Below are 20,240 nucleotides of genomic sequence, written 5' to 3'. Positions count from 1 at the left end.
CCAAAATAATCCACTCTTGAACAGCTACAAGAATAGATATACAGGAGTTTCTACTGGCTTAAAAAGACCACTTTGATTGAAACTGGTGCAACTCCTTTCCTTAGAAAAGACCTTACACTCTTTGTACCTGTGAAAAGACCACACAAGTGATCTTTAATCTTGAGACACTTGGGATTGTCTAACCAGTTTTTAAACCGGTATAACTATTTTGTTTAGGTGGGTAATTTTTGTAATTGAATTAATTATATCCATACAACTCTAAGTGCTGATGCAGTTGTAAGGATGCCTTATGCTGTTGTACGTTATTCCCCTTCTTTTACAAGAGTAAGTATAAGCACCAACATATGGGTATAGTTCAGTGGTTCTAAAACTGTGAGTCAGGACCTCATTTTAATGGGTCACCAGGGCTGGCGTTAGACATGCTGGGGCCCAGAGCTGAAGCCTGAGCCATGCTGCCCAGGACCGAAGCCTGAGCCCAGGGCCGTGTGACTCAGGCTTTGGCATCAGCCCTGACTGTCAGGGCTCAGGTTATAGGCCCCCCAGGGCTGCCGTTCAGCTTCCGCTTTGGCCCCTGGGGCGGTGGGATTCGGACTTTGACTTTGGTCTCCCCCTGCCTGGGGCAACAGGGTTTGGGCAGATTCAGGCTTGGTCCCTGCTTCCGGGGTCATGTAGGAAGAGGGTCGTGGTCAGTGAAGTTTGAGAACCCCTGGTATAACTCAGTGCAGGCTATATCAGTATAGCTACATTGGTATGACTTTTGTATGTAGACAAACCATTGTAGAGGCCATGTCTACACTAGCGAGCTTACTGTGGTACAGGTGTAACAATGCTGCTGCGCCACTGTAAGATTGCTTATGTAGCTGCTCTGTGCTAGCGGGAGAGAGTTCTCCCATCAACACAATAAAACCACCCCACGAGTGGCTGTCGCTGTGTTGGTGGGAGAAGCTGTCCCACCAACATAGCGCTGGCCACAGAGGCGCTTCTGTCAGTTTAACTTAGGTTGCTCAGGGGGGTGTTTTGTCAGTATAACTTACATCACTCAAAAGTGTGAAAAAGTGGTAGTGTGTGGACATGGCCTGAGAGTAATTAACCATTGAAATGTATTACCAAGTATCCTGGTGGATTCTCCATCATCATTGCTAATTTTTACATCAAGATTGGCTGTTTTTTTCTAAAATTTCTGCTCGGGGAATTATTTTGGGAACTTCTCTGGCTTGTATTATACAGGAGGTCAGAGTAGGTGATCAGGGTGGTCCCTAGTCTTCCTGACTAGTGATTTAGATCATAATTGATTTAAATCAAATCCACTCTAGTGGTAAGCAACAAAAATCTGTTTCTCATAAGAGACAGGTGGTTTTGTTCCTTGCTAAAGGATGTTAAGAGATATGTGACCTGTGCATTGGAATGATATACCAAGAATATTGTCCTAAACAGCACAAAAGAGCATGACCTAACTTAGTTTTGAAGAAGTAGCTCTGACTTTAAAATATCTTTTCATTTAGTAGTTGTACTAAATGGAAGAGAGGCTTAGAGAGAAAAAAGGTGGCGTTCTGATTTTCTGTGTGAATGGTACAACATAGAGTGAGTACCCTTCTTCATTTGAACTAGAGAGTCTGATTATTTTTTTTATAATGTAATGATTTGTCAGCAGCTTTGTTTTCATCTGGCATTACTGTCAGATTTTGTACTTCTGTTTGTGTGGAATTTCTCAGCAGGGAGATGGATCGGTGACAGAATTTTGCCACGAAAGAAAATCCAAGTCGTAAAAAATGTTCAGGGTTCTTCTTTCTGCCAGAATGAAAATATTTTCTCTTCCTGTTCTGTAGATACTATATTTTGACAGTTATTCCTGCCTGGTGTGCTAAAAAAGTAATGAAATTATACCCAATAAAATTGTCCCACATTTTTCATACCAAATGGTGGAAATATTACATTACTGGATCTCTGCTAATTTTGAGGCAGGCTGTGTTTTTATTGATGATAAACTTATTTTCCAAAACTTCACACCAAAAACAGTGAAGGTTTCAGTAAGGGATGTACCACCATCATTCTGGCTGTGTTTTACTGATGCCTCGTTTTAAATAACCATGCAGAAAACTAACAGAGGTCTCTCTGAAAAGTTAAACTTGTTTAGTCTCAAATGTTCCCTTACCCACAGTTCCAGACAAGGGGAATACTCATAGCTGTTCTGGTCCTTGCTTTTACAACCTATCATGCAAGTCCTTCATTTCCGGGCAGCTGTGCTTGAGTGTCATTTTGCAATGTGAACTTGATATCCTTTCTGGGCTCCGCAGAATGTTTGAACTTGCTTGGCTGCAGTTAGAGTCCAATGTCTACCCCTAGCTTGGTTCTCTCTCTGGCCCCGCACTTCACTCGGATGTTCATTTTGCTGCAGCTATAGGTGTGAGAAGAGTCAGTGGGTTGGGACAAATTGTGGAAAATGAGGAAATTGGTTTAGTTGTTGTAGTTTGCTTAATTTCCCTACATTTTTAATCCCAACCGAGTCCTATGCTCCTGTCAGACTAGTCTCTGGGCTGCAGTCATCGGACTGTGTTGGTTGCATGACGCTGGTCGTCTCTTTGTTTCCAGCTACTAAAGTAGTGGATAGCTAAAAATATGTTAAATATAAAGCTACCGTTACTTTTCCCATAAGCAGCTGTGGTTGCCACAAGGATCTATTCTGTAAGAGAAGATGGTCTGTGGTATCGTAACTTGGAGGGGAGGCAGTCCATGAGAATATGAAGATATAATTCGGCATATGAAAGTTTGAGAATTGCTGGCCTCAATGACTTATCCTCCCCCCTACTTTGGAACTCTTCTTGTCACTACCACCTCATGCATTACTATTGAGTACTCTGCTTCTGTAGCATGCTCATCTCCAGCCACTCCACAGAGTGAGCCTGACCAGAAAGAGCCACAGTGTCCTGTGTGACAGAAGAACATTGTCATGGGGCAAGCCTGTAGTATTTAAATTGGAAAAGAGTAACTTGAGGGAAGCTCTAGTCAGCAATGCTGTGCAGTTCATAACGAGTCACTTTCATTTTGTGTTTTGACAGAGTGGAAACAGCTTCCATGTGTTTGACCAAGGCCAATTTGCCAAGGAGGTGCTTCCAAAGTACTTCAAACATAATAACATGGCCAGCTTCGTGCGTCAGCTCAACATGTGTAAGTACCTCTTAGGCAGTTCAAGAACCCAAAGCATGAGGCCTACGCCTTGCTGCAGCATTGGCCTCCTCTGCCTACCTCTTCATTTAACTGGAAGGGCAGTATAGGAACATTCTGGTTTGGTTGGGTTGGGAGCCTGTTAGCTTTGAAGCTTCTCATTATCAGATTTGGTGGGAGAGAAGGGGAGCTGAGTGCAGTCATAAGGTTAGCCTCTGCTGAGAAGTGAGACCCTCTCTAGGACAATAATCTAATGCCTTAGAAAAGATTAGCTTTCATCACAAAGTTTTCCAGGAGAAGCAGCCTCTAACTGGCTTCTCTTAATATCCTTGTTCACATTTTGATATTCCTTGGCTCTTAGAATGAGAGCCCTGCACACTTTCCTTGTTTCACCTTTCACTAGCATTTCGGTGCAGACACCCAACCTTGCCTTGGGCATGTACAGCCTGTAGCCCAGAGGGTTCCCACCTGGAATTCTCCCAGAACCTCACTTCCCTCAGTTAGACTGAGCTCAGCATGTTTGACAGGCTCACTGATTTCTTGTCAATATCCTTAGGCAGCTGCTGCTGTGTAGGTCACTTTAAGACACCGACCAAACCTGACCTGTTTAAAAAAACTTCAGCTAGTTTTAGAGTCTCTCCACATCTCGTACTTGCTCTTTTCTATGACTCTGCCCCCTCCCTTGCTTATGATGATCTAATGTGGGAGGGGCAACGGGAGGCAACATCTGCCTGCCTATGGTAACTGTTGCTGCTGGAAACAGCAGTGCCCTGAGAAAGGGAGGTCAGAGTTCCCTGTCCCTTCCCAATGAGAAGCATCGCCAGAGAAATCCAAGCCTGCCATAGGGATGAAGAGCTCAGCAAGTTGGTTACATCGGAGAGTTGGACTCCTGTGCAACGACTTACCTCTACTCTTCTCCCTGTTCTGCTGTTGAAAGTGGAGTGGAGGGTCCCCTCCTCAGGAAGCAGAGCCAAGCTCCTACCCTCTGCTGGCAGGCAGGGGAGTGGAGGTTGTGAGGCTGTTTTTGCAAGAGGGGGAGAGCTCATCCATCTGGCTCGATTTCACATAACAGCCCATTGACCTCTCCAGCACTGTTCCCCTGCTGGTCCCATTGCCGCAGCTGACTCCAATGCGGGAGGAGGATGCAACTCGCTTTTTGTGGGGTGGCCACAAATATGGGATCATTTTGGAATAGGATTGACCGAAGCATCGGTGTGTATTAAGGCAGGTGGTGCCTCTTCCGCTTATGTTGTCAGAACCAAGGGGATGTGATCATAGTCCTAGAATCAAGAAAGGAAAGTGTTAGGGAAGCCTCATCTAATTATATCCATTTTAAATCACATGGGTTAGGCATTCACCCAGTTGTCAGTTCCCTCCTTTTTCACAGTGGCAGGAAACAGCTGGGCCAGACTCCAGAGCTAGCATGGCGTGTGACAGTGGGAATATTTTGTAATATTTGAGTCCTGTTTGTGCCTTAGTTTCCCCTACATGCAGCATTGGCCCAGTTGGTGGAAAAGGACCATTTGCTCTGAGCAAGCCAAGACACACGAGTCTGGGTGCTGCATAGTTGTTTGGGCACTAGACCCCATGTCAGTGGAGCATTTTAGAAGACAATGGCAAATCTAGTTGCCCAGACACTGACACTTTGCAACCAGCACCCCTGAGGGATGCAGATTTCTCCGCCTCTCCCCAGGGAAGATGGGCACCGTTCCCCAGCTGGAGTACAGAAGACTGGGGGGTTAAGTGTTGGCTGCTGGAAGGAGCTGGGGCTCTCACCCGGTGCCTGACCAAGGGGGTCAGATGGAGAGACAGAGCTTGAATCACGGTGTTCACCACAGCTTGCCTAGGCTCTGGGCTGACCAGAATGGACTGTGCTGTAGCCTTCAGTTCTGTAACCCTGAGGACTTGCTGTGCTGGGTTCCAAGTAACTAATAAACTCAGTGTTTTGATGATACTGTGTGAGTGTCCCTGCCATGCTGGGCGAGGTGCGGTAATCCTGCAGAGTGGACAAGTCTCCATCAGGAATCTGTCTCAGTGGGACTTGCTGAATGAAGCTCACTGTGTGAAGCAGGAGAAGTCCAGTCTAAGAAGGCACTGCAGCCCCATGGCTTACCTGGAGTGAGACCCATAGCAGGTCTGGCACCCTGAAGGGGTTCCTTCAAGAGTCTGTTCCAAAGCTAGGGGCATAGCACCAATCCTGTGGATCCGTGACATGGGTATGTCATTAAGTCAAGAAACAGCATTTTCTAAGTTTCAGTAGCTGTCACTCCTTACGGGCAACTCAAGCCTGGTCTGTGTAAAACAAACTGTACTACAAAGGGTACCAGTATAGTTAAAGCCGTACAGCTGTAGTGTGGGGAGATTCCAGAAGACTGGAAGGGGGCAAATATAGTGCCCATCTATAAAAAGGGAAATAAAAACAACCCAGGAAACTACAGACCAGTTAGTTTAACTTCTGTGCCAGGGAAGATAATGGAGCAGGTAATTAAAGAAATCATCTGCAAACACTTGGAAGGTGGTAAGGTGATAGGGAATAGCCAGCATGGATTTGTAAAGAACAAATCGTGTCAAACTAATCTGATAGCATTCTTTGATAGGATAACGAGCCTTGTGGATAAGGGAGAAGAGGTGGATGTGATATACCTAGACTTTAGTAAGGCATTTGATACAGTCTCGCATGATATTCTTATAGATAAACTAGGAAAGTACAATTTAGATGGGACTACTATAAGGTGGGTGCATAACTGGCTGGATAACCATACTCAGAGAGTAGTTATTAATGGTGCCCAATCCTGCTGGAAAGGTATAACAAGTGGGGTTCCGCAGGGGTCTGTTTTAGGACCGACTCTGTTCAATATCTTCATCAACGATTTAGATGTTGGCATAGAAAGTACGCTTATTAAGTTTGTGGACGATACCAAACTGGGAGGGATTGCAACTGCTTTGGAGGACAGGGTCAAAATTCAAAATGATCTGGACAAATTGGAGAAATGGTCTGAGGTAAACAGGGTGAAGTTCAATAAAGATAAATGCAAAGTGCTCCACTTAGGAAGGAACAATCAGTTTCACACATACAGAATGGGAAGAGACTGTCTAGGAAGGAGTATGGCAGAAAGAGATCTAGGGGTCATAGTAGACCACAAGCTTAATATGAGTCAACAGTGTGATACTGTTGCAAAAAAAGCAAACGTGATTCTGGGATGCATTAACAGGTGTGTTGTAAACAAGACACGAGAAGTCATTCTTCCGCTTTACTCTGCGCTGGTTAGGCCTCAACTGGAGTATTGTGTCCAGTTCTGGGCACCGCATTTCAAGAAAGATGTGGAGAAATTGGAGAGGGTCCAGAGAAGAGCAACAAGAATGATTAAAGGTCTTGAGAACATGACCTATGAAGGAAGGCTGAAGGAATTGGGTTTGTTTAGTTTGGAAAAGAGAAGACTGAGAGGGGACATGATAGCAGTTTTCAGGTATCTAAAAGAGTGTCATCAGGAGGAGGGAGAAAACTTGTTCACCTTAGCCTCCAATGATAGAACAAGAAGCAATGGGCTTAAACTGCAGCAAGGGAGATTTAGGTTGGACATTAGGAAAAAGTTCCTAACTGTCAGGGTAGTTAAACACTGGAATAGATTGCCTAGGGAAGTTGTGGAATCTCCATCTCTGGAGATATTTAAGAGTAGGTTAGATAAATGTCTATTAGGGATGGTCTAGACAGTATTTGGTCCTGCCATGAGGGCAGGGGACTGGACTCGATGACCTTTCGAGGTCCCTTCCAGTCCTGGAGTCTATGAGTCTATGAGCTCCCCTAGTGTGAATGCAGTTTTATCAGTATAAAGGTGCCTTCTCCCGGTAGGGAAGCTGGTATGCTTTTTACTGATAATACTTTTGCCCATATTAGAGGTTTCACCATTTATCTATTCCGGTAAAAAAATAAAATAAAAAAAAATTGCACCTATAACTTGAATCCATAAATGGTACAAACATTGTGTATAGAGTGTTGAGGCCTTAAAATGGAATAGAAAAAAAGCAAATAAAAGGGATACTCTGAAAGACCAACCACAGTCAACGGAGAGCTTCCCATCCCCACTGCCAGCAGAATTTTTTTCTGGCTTTCATAGTTGCATAGTTATGAAAGCTACCTAATCAGTTATAGCAACTCTTCCCAGAGTTTTCCAGTGGTCTTAACCCAAACAGTATTACTCCATAAGCAGAGTAACCTTGAACAGTCTCGGAATATAACAAGAGTCCAGTTCTCAAAACAAAGTTCCCAGCATGCATCAGAGAGTTCTTAGCCTGAGTCATTTTTTTAACCATTTCCAGAGTTCTAAGGTAAAAAGTCCGTAGGCCTGAAATCCACACCCCGTTTGTGTAGCAAGCTTGTGTCGTGTCAGGTTAGTCACTACGTTTTTGTCCTTAAGGTGAAGATTAGACATTCCTGCTTTTACTGAGATGTATAATAATCTTCCTGAGACGCAGTGCCTGGGAGACAATTCTTACTGTGAAACATCTGTACAATACAAGTAGCTTTCTAATGCACTGGGACTGTACTCACAACTCTCTGTTCTAAAAATAAGCTAGCATTTGAATGTCCTTTCTTGTAAATTTGTCTACATTTTTGGGTGCTGTCTCTTGATATGATGATGATGATGATGGAAAGTCAGGCGGTGAATAGGTCCCAGGGAGATGAGCCTTGACAAGGCTTTAAATACACAGTGCTCTTCCTGAGAACAGTCTCTCTTGCCGGAATCCCCCTCACAATAGAGCTGAGAACAGGCGCAAACAATAATGTCTTGCTTTAGACGGGGAACAATGTGTTATAGTTAATTGTCAAAACTACAGCTCTTGCTACCATTGGCATGTAAGTAACTGAAGGATCAGCCAAAACATTCTTCCTTAAAGACTGTATTTTTAATAATCTTGTTCTTTCTACTCTCTGCAGCAGGAATTGATTTATCTGGGGGGTTGGAACTGTGGTACGTGGCTGTTCAGTTTTTAAATTTATTTTAGCTAGGAGTGAAGTTAAAGAATTTGGACAAATCCTGACTGAGAGGTGATTTCAGAGTGTCCCAGACCAACTAGTCCAGTTTGCTGGAAGAAAAGTTGACTTTGATTCCATGGATTAAAATTGTTGATTAGCAGAGGGTATGCAGTGAGTTTATTGGAATCTGCTTGTTTGGTTTTCATAGTACACCTCTACCTCGATATAACGCTGTCCTCGGGAGCGAAAAAATCTTACCGCATTATAGGTGAAACCGCGTTATATTGAACTTTCTTTGATCTGCCAGAGCGCACAGCCCCCCCCCCCAGAGTGCTGCTTTACTGCGTTATATCCAAATTCATGTTATATCGGGCCGCGTTATATCAGGGTAGAGGTGTATAGTAATGTGGCTATTGCAATAGTATCTTTCTTGAATTATTCAATGCTTATTTAGTAGAATTTTTCAATTCCATAATCTTGTGTTTCTCCCCAAGTAACATTTCAATATGAAAATATTATTATATTGGCCCACGGTGCAACTTGGTAAATTTGACGTTATCCTGGTTAGTGGTTAATCTGATTAGTTCATTGGGTCATGGTAACATGACTAGTTTAGATTCTCTGTCTGGCATTGAGACAGTAAATGCAGTTAGTGTTGCAAGTAATCTACCATAAGCCATAAAAAAAACATTCTAAGGGAAATCCGGGGAAGCCTCCTGTTTTCGGTGCTAGCTGGTTTCCTGGGACACGGAGTTTTCTTGGAAATACTCCAGAGCAGGAGCTCGCATTCTGGGATGGAGGAGTTGGGGAGTATGTTCTGTTCAAAACCTGACAACCACCTACTCTGATCTCAAGAAATCTATTCCTAAGTTAATGCTAGTTCAGTGCTCTCTGCAAATGCATTCTGTCTTTTCTGGGGCCTAAACTTGTGTTGCTTTGTGTTCCTTTTACTCTGAGAACATGCAGGGAAGTGCAGAACGGACCGGGGGGCTGGGGGACAGTGAACTGTAGCACTTCTTAAAGATCTCTAGGTCAGGAGTTCTCAACCTTTTTCTTTCTGACACTCCCCACAAAATGCTCTAAAAACTCCACAGCCCACCAGTTCCCCAACAACTGTGTTTCTGCATATAAAAGCCAGGCCCTGTTAGAGAGTAGCAAGCAGAGCAGTTGCCTGGGGCCCCATGTCACAGGGGCCCCTGCAAAGCTAAGTTGCTTTGCTTTCAGCCCAAGGTGGCGGGGTTCAGGGCCCTGGGCTTCAGCCCTGCACAATGGCACTCGGCTTTCTGCCATGGCCCCAGCGAGTCTAACATTGGTCCTGCTTGGCGGACCCTCTGAAACCTGCTCGGGGGCCCTGGAACCCTGCTTGAGAACAGCTGCTGTAGGTTACTCTGACTACTCTTCCCTGCCAGGCCAGCAGAGCAGGAATACTCTGGGATTAGCCTAGCGACATGGATTCAGGGCAGTCTGCTCAGCTTCCTCTCAGCACACAAATACCTATATTTACCTTTTGGTTTTAAATTCCTGTGATAGGCTGCAATATAAAGGATGCCTTTCATATACCCCTCACCTGGAGGCTATATCGAGGATTAGCTTTAATGCTCCAGATGTGGGCTTTAGAAAGTATTCCAGTGTTGTTAGAAATGATGACAGTTTCATTACCTTTCAACACTAGTCCTTTGAATAACTATGGGCCATGATGTCTCCGTGGTTCATGAGCGAGGTCTTTGGTTTCTAAGGATCACTTGAATAACAGAGAAACTGGCTAATGTCACTGCAGTAATGTACAATTTCTCTCAATCATTTACTTGCTGCTTCAGTGCAGGAAGCTCTCTTCAGCCACAGCTGTTGTCTAACTTAAATAACACTTCAGAGCCACCACTCTTGATTTATCCTAGTGGTTTACAAAATTGGCATATTCCAAAAAAATTTTTTGCAGTGGACTTGTATGCTCTTGAGTGGTTTTTAGATGTTCTGAGTGTTTGAAGTTTTGAGTACATCACTGTTACCTAAGCTGCTCAGAAAGCACTTTTCAGCATGTCACTTCTTTCCTTCTCCCACTGAGTGGTAGAATTGCAATGTCACTTTTTTACCAGCAGGTCATATAACATCCATATCAAAAGCTATCTTTATAACACATCAGTTGTAACAAACCTCTCAAAGCCAGGAAGTTCCTAGTTGAGGGCTCAAAATTTTAAATGAACAGTATAGACCAAATTGATATGCTTATTTATGGTTATTTTAATCCTCCTGTTCTGTGGGAGTGGGGAGGGATTGAAGCAAAATCCATTTCAGAGTTCAGTACAAAAGACCATCTCTTATTTGTAGCTTTCTGCTGAAATGTCAAGATCATCAAGGTGTTTAAATCTCTCCTCATTAACCCTCACTGAATATGCTGTTTGTTTACATTTGCTGTCTGGAGTTCCTTCCTAGATCCTCTTCAGTCCAGCTTCTGGCTGTTGCACTCCACTGAGAGCGCTCTCACCCAAGTCTTTAATGTTCTCTTCCTAGCCAAAGCGCAGAATCTGTATCCCATCCTCATCCTCCTCAGCCTATCGGCCACCTTTGATATCGTTGACCGTGCACTGCTTCCTGAAATATTGTACTCCCTTGGCTTCCATGACTCTGTCCTCTCCTGGGTCTCCTCCTTCCTCCACAATGGCTTCTTAAGCACGTCCTTTGGGGGATCCTTCCTATCCTCCCTCCAGCTGTCTGTGGAGGTTCCACAGAACTCTGTCCTTGGTCCTCTTCTCTTCTCCCTCTACACCTTCTCTCTGAGTAGCCTCATCTGCAAACATCAGTTAAACTACTAGCTGTCTGCTGAGTTGAAGGTCTGCTTCTCTCCTTGTCATGCTGTCACGACCATGAATGCCTACCTCAGGAAAGTCTGTCAAAAACAGGGCAAACATCCCAAACTGGTGGTGTGTTCTACAATTAGATTTCACCAAACCAGTAACAAATGTGAACCGCTGGACCACTCTAGCAGTCTTACCATGGAGTCACAAACAGTCCCCTAGACTCTCCAGTCTATCTTGCCACCCAGACAAGCTGGACTTAGTGAAAAATGGTCACTTACACCAAAAATCACACCACATTCAGGTTGCTTCCAGTCCCAAGAGACCAGTCCACCTCTGAAACTCTCCCCACGCCCCTGCCCCAGCCCTAATCCCCCTCCCACTCTCCAAACCCCTCAATCCCAGCCCGGAGCAACCTCCTGCACCCCAAACCTCTCAAACCCCACCCCCACCGCCGCACCCCAACCCCAATTTTGTGAGCCTTCGTGGGCTGCCATACAATTTCTATTCCCCAGTGTGACCCTCGGGCCAAAAAGTGTACCCATCCCTGCACTGAATACATTCTTATAAGACTAATACCTATTTTGAGCAAAACTAACATCCAAGTGACCTGGTCTGGTGTTCAGCTAGGAGGCTGTCAGTTCTTAGCTAATGCCTGCCAGCGGCACACCTGGCCTGCCAGCGGCACACTTCTGTCTGGGTGAAAATCTCCACCTATCTCTGACATCTGGTGGATGTTGAGCAATCAGCTCAAGCTCAACTGGCTAAAACCGCTTTTAAACTTCCCACCTCCTCCACGTGCCTCCCCATTACCTCCCTCCACCATCACTGGACACACCACCATCAAGCCACTTGCTCAGGCCTGTACTGAGTGTCATCTTGGACTTAGAACTCTCTCTAGGACAGCGGTCCCCCTTACCTTGTCCACGCCCCAGGAGGGTCATGCCTCCAGGGGAGGGAGGGGAACACGGATGGGGTAAGAAGGCTGGGGCTGTGAGCAGGGCCACAGCTGGGGATCGAGGCTGGGGGCAGAGATGGGGGCTGACAATGAGTTCTGTGGCCAGGTGTGGCTCCACTCCCAGCCTCAGCCCCAGAATGGAGCTGTGGACGAGGCTGGGGGTGGGAGCGGAGCTGTGGCGGGGATGGAGGCAGGAATGGAGCAAAGCTGGTGGAGAGGTTGGGTGGCATTTCCTCCCTTGACCCCTGTGGGGGCTGGCCTGGATCCCGCTGTGCCCCTCCCCAGAAGTTCCTCCATGCTCCCCTGCGGGGGAGCGCGCACCCCTCAGTTTTGGGACCTCTGCTCTAGGACCTCACATCCAGGTTATATCTTGAAATTAGACAAAGGTTTCTAACCATTAGGGGAGTGAAGTTCTGGAACAGCCTTCCGAGGGAAGTAGTAGGGGCAAAAGACTTTTCTGGCTTTAAGACAAAGCTTGATAAGTATATGGAGGGGATGTTATGATAGGATCGTTAATTTGGGCAATTGATCTTGGATTACCACCAGATAGGTCTGCTCAGTGGTCTGCGGGGAGATGTTGGATGGGATGGGGACTGAGTTACTGCAGAGAATTCCTTTTTGGGTGCTGGCTGGTGAGTCTTGCCCACATGCTCAGGGTTTAGCTGATCGCCATATTTGGGGTCGGGAAGGAATTTTCCTCCAGGGCGGATTGGCAGGGGCCCTGGAGGTTTTTCGCCTTCCCCTGCAGCATGGGGCACGGGTCGCTTGCTGGTGGATATTCTCTGCAGCTTGAGGTCTTCAAACCAATTTTGAGGATTTCAATAACTCAGTCCTGGGTTAAGGGTTGTTATAAAATTGGATGGGTGGGGTTCTGTGGCCTGCCTTCTGCAGGAGGTCAGACTAGATGATCATATTGGTCCCTTCTGACCTATGAGTCTATGTAAGTCTTGCACATTCTTTGTGAATAACATTTCTAACGTCCCGCCTCTCCTTTCCATCCACACAGCTGGGACCCTCTCATCCCAATTCCTGCAGCATCTTTTCTCTGGCCTAGCCAACTGCAGTCTTGCCCCCCTCATATCCATTCAGAATGCTGCTGCAGAGATTATTCCCCCTGCCCATGGCTGTGACCCTGTCACCCCTCTCTTTGCATCCCTCCACTGGCTGCCTTTTCTGTCACATTAAACATACCTGTCTTCACTTTCATGGCCCTTCATGGCCTGTCCCCACCCAACCTATCACTTCTCACTCAGTATTGAAAGGTTGATTGTGTCTTCCAGTCAGCCCATGATGCCAGCCTCCGTTGCCTGCTTGTCAAATTGTTAAACGCTTTTCTGCTTTTTCCCAGGCTTCCCCACATGCATGGGAGGAGCTTCCTGTAAACAGTCTCAAAACTGCCTCCTATTGCTCCTCCAAACTCTCCTTTGCTGTCATGCCTCCAAAACACTTGACGATAGTCCCACTGCTGATGTGCTGAGGCCATTGCCTGCCATGCTGACCAGTATTGTCCTATTATTTCCCTGTGGTTTGGTCTGTGTCCAGCTGTTGAGCTCTCGGGGGCAGAGAATTTTTTGTTCTGTTTATCCAGCACCTCGCACAGTGGAGGCCTGGTCCATGAGTGGGGTATCTAGGAGCTACAACGAGACCAATAATCTTCCCCACAACCCCAAGCTAACACTCAGTGACCAGGCTGCCTCTCTCCGCAGCGCAGCATGTCAGTTATGGGCCTCCTGTACTCCTGGGTCTCTGTGTAACAACTGTGCTGCCAGCAGAAACAAAGTACATATCTGAAACGTAAGGATCTCAATGTAACCGGGATATGAGTGTTTGGCTGTTTTAAAAAGTCACTCTGGCACATAAATCAGAGACTGCATGTGCTGTATTTACTCTTGCAGCATTTGTGTAGGGATTGTTGAATTTTAATTTTCCCTCCTCTACTGACTCGCTCTGTGGCCTTTGGCAAATCACTTATCCGCCAGGCCTCGGGTTCCCTGTACCTCTGAGGAACGTTATGGATTAATGTCTATCCGAATTGTGTAATATTAAGTTCAGGGCCACGTGTCTCAGACAGGAGGAGCCTTGCAAGGTGCAGCAGGCTGTGCTCTTCAGAGGAAGAGTGACTTGTGGTTGAGACACCTGCCTGGGAGATCAGAGTTCTGTTCCCTGCTCTGCCACAGACTTTCCATGCGATCTTGGACAGATTACTTCGGCCACGTCTGCATGCAAGCCATGGTCTGCGCACATTATCTCTGCATACAGCCAACGTTTGTACATTGCTCAGGCGTGTGCCTGCTCACCATGAGTGTGGGTGTCGATGTGAGGCAGGTATCCCAGTGTGCCACATGCTGCTGTTCAGCACAGTGCCTCTTGGGAGACTTTCACAATGTGTTGTGGGGTAGAACTGACTGGCCCCAAGATCTCTGGGAACTACGGGTCAAGTTTTCAGCATGCAACAGTCTCCATCTCATAACGCCATCCATATCGCATCATTTTCACTCCTTTTTACAAAAAAATATCCCATGGATCCATGCAGCACTTTTCAGTGTCTGCCATCTCAGACAGCAGCATGGAGCCCACAAAGTTCTGCGCTATTCTCATGAATGCGGCAAGCACAGGATGCACGATTCTCCTGTGTTTGCAGACTTGCAGGATATACTGGAATAACAGGGACATAACTGTTTCTTCGAGGGCAGTTTGATGGACAAAGGGAAAGAACAATTTGAGGGTGGTGGTATTCATGGAACAGCGCTCCACTTCTGGGCCCAAGAAACAAGCACTGATTGGTGGGATTGCATCCTAATGTGGCTTTGGAATGACCAGCTGTGGCTTCAGAACGTTCGCATGTGGAAAGCCTGGATCTGTGTGCCGAGTAAGCCTCAGCCCTGCAGCACGTGGACACCAGAATGAGTTGCACTGACTTTGAGATGCAAGTGGCAGTCACGCTCTGAAACCTTACACAGCTGTATTGCTATCTATCAGGGGAAATGATTTGGAAGCTGGAAAATGCACAGTAATTGTCTCCTGCTCTGCAGAATTGTGACTCTTCGCAGTGTGCAGGACATAGTGGATGCATTCTCAGCAGTAAGGTTTCCAAACTGCCGTGGGACTGTAGACCTGTTATGGAGTAGGGACTGTCTGTGTGGGGGATGGGAGAGCCGGGGATTACTTTAAGTGAGGGACAGGACCTAAGCCTGTAACCTGAGCCAGGGAGCAGGGAGGTGTGTCAGCACCTTTGCCTGGGAAGCTGAACAAAGGAAAGGGCCGGCTGTAGGGGAGTTAGTTCAGTTTCGTTTTTGGGCTGGGCGATGGGAATTCAGGGTATCTTAAGCTGGGCTCCAAGCACCCTGAACCCCAGAAGGACTCGATTGAGGGGTCCTGACTGTGCCTACAAGCTCTGCTGTAACTTGCATTCCTGTTGTCCAATAAACCTTCTGTTTTACTGGCTGGCTGAGAGTCACTGAGAGTCCCAGGAAGAGGGGTGCAGGGCCGGACTCCCCCACACTCTGTGACAAGACTGCAAGCATATTCTTCTTATGGCACAAGCCCACATTGCCAAAAATTAGGCAAGTGTTGGAGGATGACTGGGAATGCTTCCTGGTTATCAATGTGGGCTGTTCAGAGAAGGTGCGTGACAGGTGCATCTTTAAGAACACAAGATTGTTCAGAAAGCTGCAGGCAGGGGTATTCTTTTCCAATTGGCGGATTGTGACTGGTGATGTGGAAATGCCAGTAATGATTCTGGGTGACCCAGCCTACCCCTTGACCCCCCAGCTCATAAAGCCGTACGCTAGTTACCTTGACTGCACCAAGGGAAGGTTCAGCTACTGGCTCAGCAGGTGCAGAGTGACAGTTGAATGTACTTTTGGTAGACTGAAGTGACATTGGTGATGTTTACTCACTAGATTGCATCTCAGTGAGGAAAATATCCCAGTGGTTATAGCCACCTAATATCTGTGAGGCAGTGGGGGCAAAGCTGCTCTCAGGATGGAGCGACTGTCTGCTGCCATGGCTGGCGGAGCTGTGCGGCTGAGGGAGGCTTTGAGAGAGCACTGTAACTGTCAACCACAGGACAGTTAGGAGCCGGAGAGCTCAGGGTGCTGCTCAGAATTGTGTAGTGCTTGCGCCACAGTTATAAATGTGGCTGGTATTTTCCTAAAACGATTAATTATGTGGTGCTTGATATGCATTTACAAGTACTGTTTGCTTCGGCTACTGCTGTGCATTCTATAATATTTGTTGTGAACTAATAAAGATAATTTGATTCTCCAAAGTGAAACTTTATTGTGTTGAGAAAACACTGCCGAAAATCAGTGTGGAAAAAACCCCACAGGCGATATTATACAGATTTTTAACACAACAAGGTGAAAATCTGAAGGAGAAAGGAAGTAGATATATGTCCCTTTGAGCACACAGGTATAGTCCATTGTGGCTACATGTACACTAACCCATGAGAACCATGGTTGGTGTATGTCAATCTGTAGCTTTCCTTGCTGTCCCTCGCTGTGGAGTAGTGGGGGTACAGATACACCCTGTTATGCTGCATGGTATGTTTAGGGATATAAGGTGGAGCAGCCATGGAGTTCTCCGAGGACTGCAAAGGTGGAGAATCTGGAATTTTTGGATCTGTAGGTCAAACAAGGTCTGCAGCGTTTGTAAGTCACCCATTATTTCCTGGTGCATTTCCCTCTTGTGCTGTGGGGGCTCCTGGGCCTTTTTCCTGTCCTCTCTCTCTGTGCTGTTAGTCCTGTTTGCTCTCCCTGCCCCCTCTGTTCATGGTCCGATGTCGCACTGGCTTTACGGGATCTTGCAGAACATGTTCTTCCTCCTCGGGGTCAGGGATCTGCAAGTGCAGAGTGGGCAGCCCTGAAGGCCAGCACTCCAGAACTGCTGATAAACCCGAGGTGTACTGTTGGTTTTCCAGTGACAGCAGGAAAGGTGGAGTTTCACAACTCCTTTCCCTTATTGCCATGAGCACCCTGCAGACATGCTTATTGACCACCTCAGCACGGCTCTCTAACCCCAGCTGTGATGGGCATGGCCCAATGCGGGGGAGGTGGGGATTTTCTGCTGCATGAATCTAGAAGATTTTGGTGCCTGTTCCATGGGTATGAGCACAGGGCAGTGGCAGTGAGTGCAGGCACACTTTTCCACAGGCAGCGTGCCTGAGAGTCACACAGACCCAGAGAATACGTCTGCTCCCAGTGTCCCGAAGCCACCTGGGCCCGTATGCCGCTGGCCTGTTTACTACAATGGTGCCAGCCAAACTGATTTGCCGAGGAGCATAGGAAAATGTCCTATGGTGGAGGAAGAAATAAGATTGCCATCCCTAGAAACCTGGGGGAGAGGATTGCAGAGTATCCCCATGAATGTGACATTGAGCTCTCTGGGGACATCCCTGTGTACATAAACAGAGTGCTCTGCATCTCTCCCTTCCCTCACTGCCTAACCCAACAGGGGACTGAAGATTCCAGCTCTCCCTCTGTTTGCTGTACTGCTACCTCTTCTCACACGAGGAACGCAAGGAACAGTCAATACCTTGGTCTGGTTAACTTGGGGACGGGCTGGGCATCATTTTGACGTTTAAACTTTGTAAGGAGAAATGCATGCACATGCCTGAGTTCCCTTCCACTTCATCAGGCTCACTCGCCTGGCAAGACTGGGGCAGTCTCAAGCAGGTCCTGGTTCCTGGCATGGCTAGAGTCCCCCGCCGCATCTTCCAACCCCTTCTTCCTCCTCTCTGTTCATAGCTAGGTCTTTGTCCCAGGCTCCTCTGAGGTATCCATGGTGGTCTGTAGGGTGCTGGTGCGGTCTTCACCAAGTACGGTTTGCAGCTCCTTGTACAAGCAGCAGGTCTATGGTGAAGCCCTAGATCAATTGTTGCACTCCCTGGTCTCGGGAGATCCCTGGCCAAATTCCTTCCCTTTCACATAGCACTGCTGCTGATCCATGTCGAACCTTTTTGCCTGCATCCCCCCTAAGGTCTGCTTAGAGATGTCCACGTTTCTACTGCTGGTCTGTAGCTGTGTGTGCACAGCCTCTTCTTCCTACTGGCTCAGGAGATCAGAATTTCCTGTCTGTTGCAGGCAGAAGTGCATCTACTGCGTGGAGCCGGCATGGTCGGCTGGGTAGTTGCACACAGGGTGAGTTGCTAGGTGTGATCGCCAGGTGAGTAATCAGGAAGAGGTGTTAAAATTCCCAGTTTGTTTTTAAATAAGTGGGGGAGGTGGCCTTCAGGTTTCTATGACCCCAGAGCATTTTAAAATTGTGACCAGAGCAATCATTCCCGGGGAATGAGGCATTGTGGGACAGCTGCTAGAGGACTCTTGAGTCTACACAGATCATTCAGTTTCTACTTTCACAGTGTTGATCTCAGTATGTAAAGCCTGGGTCTATGTCATATGGGGAGGTGGTTTTACTTCGGTGCTGTAATAGGGCACTTCCATTGGCGAGAGACAAATTTGGGTGGAGTTGCATGCACATAGGTTGTCACAAGAAGACATGTCAGCCTAGGTAGTGGTGATATGGCCTTACCCAAGCCTAGGTTCTTTATCTCACAATTGGGGATACTTCCCTCCCTCATAGTGGTGCTGTGAAGTACTCAGATGTACAAAGAATCCTAACTAAAACCAGAAGGGAGCTCATCCATCTGTGCAGAGCAGTACCTACCCAGTGCCAGGAGCACAACACCCCTGTCTTTTTGGCGAGATGCAAAACCGAGATTCTGATCACTTTGCTTCATTACAGATTCCATGGCACTCTTGAGGTGTTAACCCCAATGTCTCGGCCAAATTCCAACTCTGGTAATTACATTCTGCCTCCTTAAATTCCCCTCACCGTTTCAGTTAGACATGGTAGTGTTCACTTCCTGCTCTAAAGATGATTGTGGCATTGCTGGGTGGTGTTAAACAGCTACAGGTGTTTCAGCCATGGATGAGTGTATCAGTGCTAATTGTAATCGGAGGCCATCTTCTCCCCCAAACGGGATACATTGCAAGCCATTTGGTGTAATGAGAATTGCCTGTATTTGTTTCAGGTTTCCCTTTTTGACATTACTCTTAAAGAAAACCGTATTGCTAACTAATCTTTCCTTCTGATGCCTTGTACTGAACAGGCAAGTTAGGGTATTGTCTAATCCCCAAATGTTTAATGCCTTTAGGGCTTCCTGTTTCTAAGAGGTGCTGTGCTGGGTTTGTCACCAGGACATGTAGGAAAGTTGAGGCTCTTGTCTGAGATGAGCCCCAAAGACTCTTGTTCCCCCTTCCCCTCCGCTGCCCTGTGCTCTCCCCATGTGCCGTACTGCACCCTTGGGAGGTAGCTGGCATGTGGAAAATGAAGTGGTCTGGCTGAGGAGGACTCACCACCTTTGCTATCAGCCTAGCAGAAGGTAGAGTAGGCAGTGTTAGAATGTCTGCTGCTGGGGGAGGGGTCGGGTTTCTTACATTGGGGAGGGGCTGGAGGAGGGGGCATAGGAGGCAGAGGGCATCCCCCTCAAAGGGTTAATGATCCCAAAGACTGTTGAACTAGTAGAGCGCTATGTGTCTCAGTCCTTGGCAAATGAGGACAGATTTGTGCTTGCAGGCACCTTCTCAATCTGTAGATTGCTCTGCTTTTCTCTAATTATCCATCTTTGACTTTTAGATGGCTTTCGAAAGGTGGTCCACATTGAGCAGGGTGGTTTGGTGAAGCCAGAGAAGGACGATACTGAATTTCAACATCCGTACTTCATCCGAGGCCAGGAGCAGCTCCTAGAGAATATCAAGAGGAAAGTAACCAGCGTAAGTGTACATAACAGGTATTCCAGGCCAGCCCCTGGGTGAACCACTGTGAAACTGAGGAGGTTACTGTCTCTTCTTTAGTCAGAAAGGCAGCCGCATGCTCTGCGGGGATTCTGGCACTGTAATTTTCATTCTCTCAAGTGGTTTTCTAGCTGACTCCTGCATCACATTTCATTCAGTCACAAGCTGCAGGGCCAATCAGGACTGTGCCTGGCTAGCCAACTACAAAAGCAGTTTCTCTTCCCTTGGTTTTCACACCTCAACTGCTAGAAGAGGGCCTCATCCTCCCTGATTGAACTAACCTTGTTATCTCTAGCCTGCTTCTGGCTTGCACATATATATACCTGCCCCTGGAAATTTCCACTACATGCATCCGACGAAGTGGGTATTCACCCACGAAAGCTCACTCTCCAATCCGTCTGTTAGTCTATAAAGTACCACAGGCTCTTTGCTAATTTCTCTAATTGCTCTCTTAGCATCTGGCTTGATTATGATACTGCTTGGGATACCCTGGAGACAACTGGGAATTTGGCCTGTAACATGGAAGCCAAATTCACTTTGACTTGGCAAATAGGGAG

The 20,240-nt window shown here is 46.9% G+C and overlaps 1 protein-coding gene across 3 annotated transcripts in view; it reads left to right on the top strand.

The window, feature by feature from the left end:
* HSF1 (heat shock transcription factor 1) overlaps positions 1-20,240 on the top strand; it is a 100,307-nt gene that overhangs the window by 577 nt on the left and 79,490 nt on the right. For 2 of the 3 annotated variants that reach the window (XM_050939390.1, XM_050939389.1), the window contains exons 2-3: positions 3,057-3,165; positions 19,526-19,662. In XM_050939390.1, coding sequence (XP_050795347.1) covers positions 3,057-3,165; positions 19,526-19,662 — 246 coding nt within the window. Of the gene's footprint in view, positions 1-3,056; positions 3,166-18,631; positions 18,688-19,525; positions 19,663-20,240 lie in introns of those variants that run through there. The other variant, XM_050939391.1, reaches the window with a different exon arrangement.

Source organism: Gopherus flavomarginatus, chromosome 2 (genome assembly GCF_025201925.1).
Source record: "Gopherus flavomarginatus isolate rGopFla2 chromosome 2, rGopFla2.mat.asm, whole genome shotgun sequence".
Taxonomy (NCBI): Eukaryota; Metazoa; Chordata; order Testudines; family Testudinidae; genus Gopherus; species Gopherus flavomarginatus.
The sequence above is the reverse complement of the archived record's forward strand: the minus strand, read 5'-3'. Positions and strand labels throughout refer to the sequence as shown.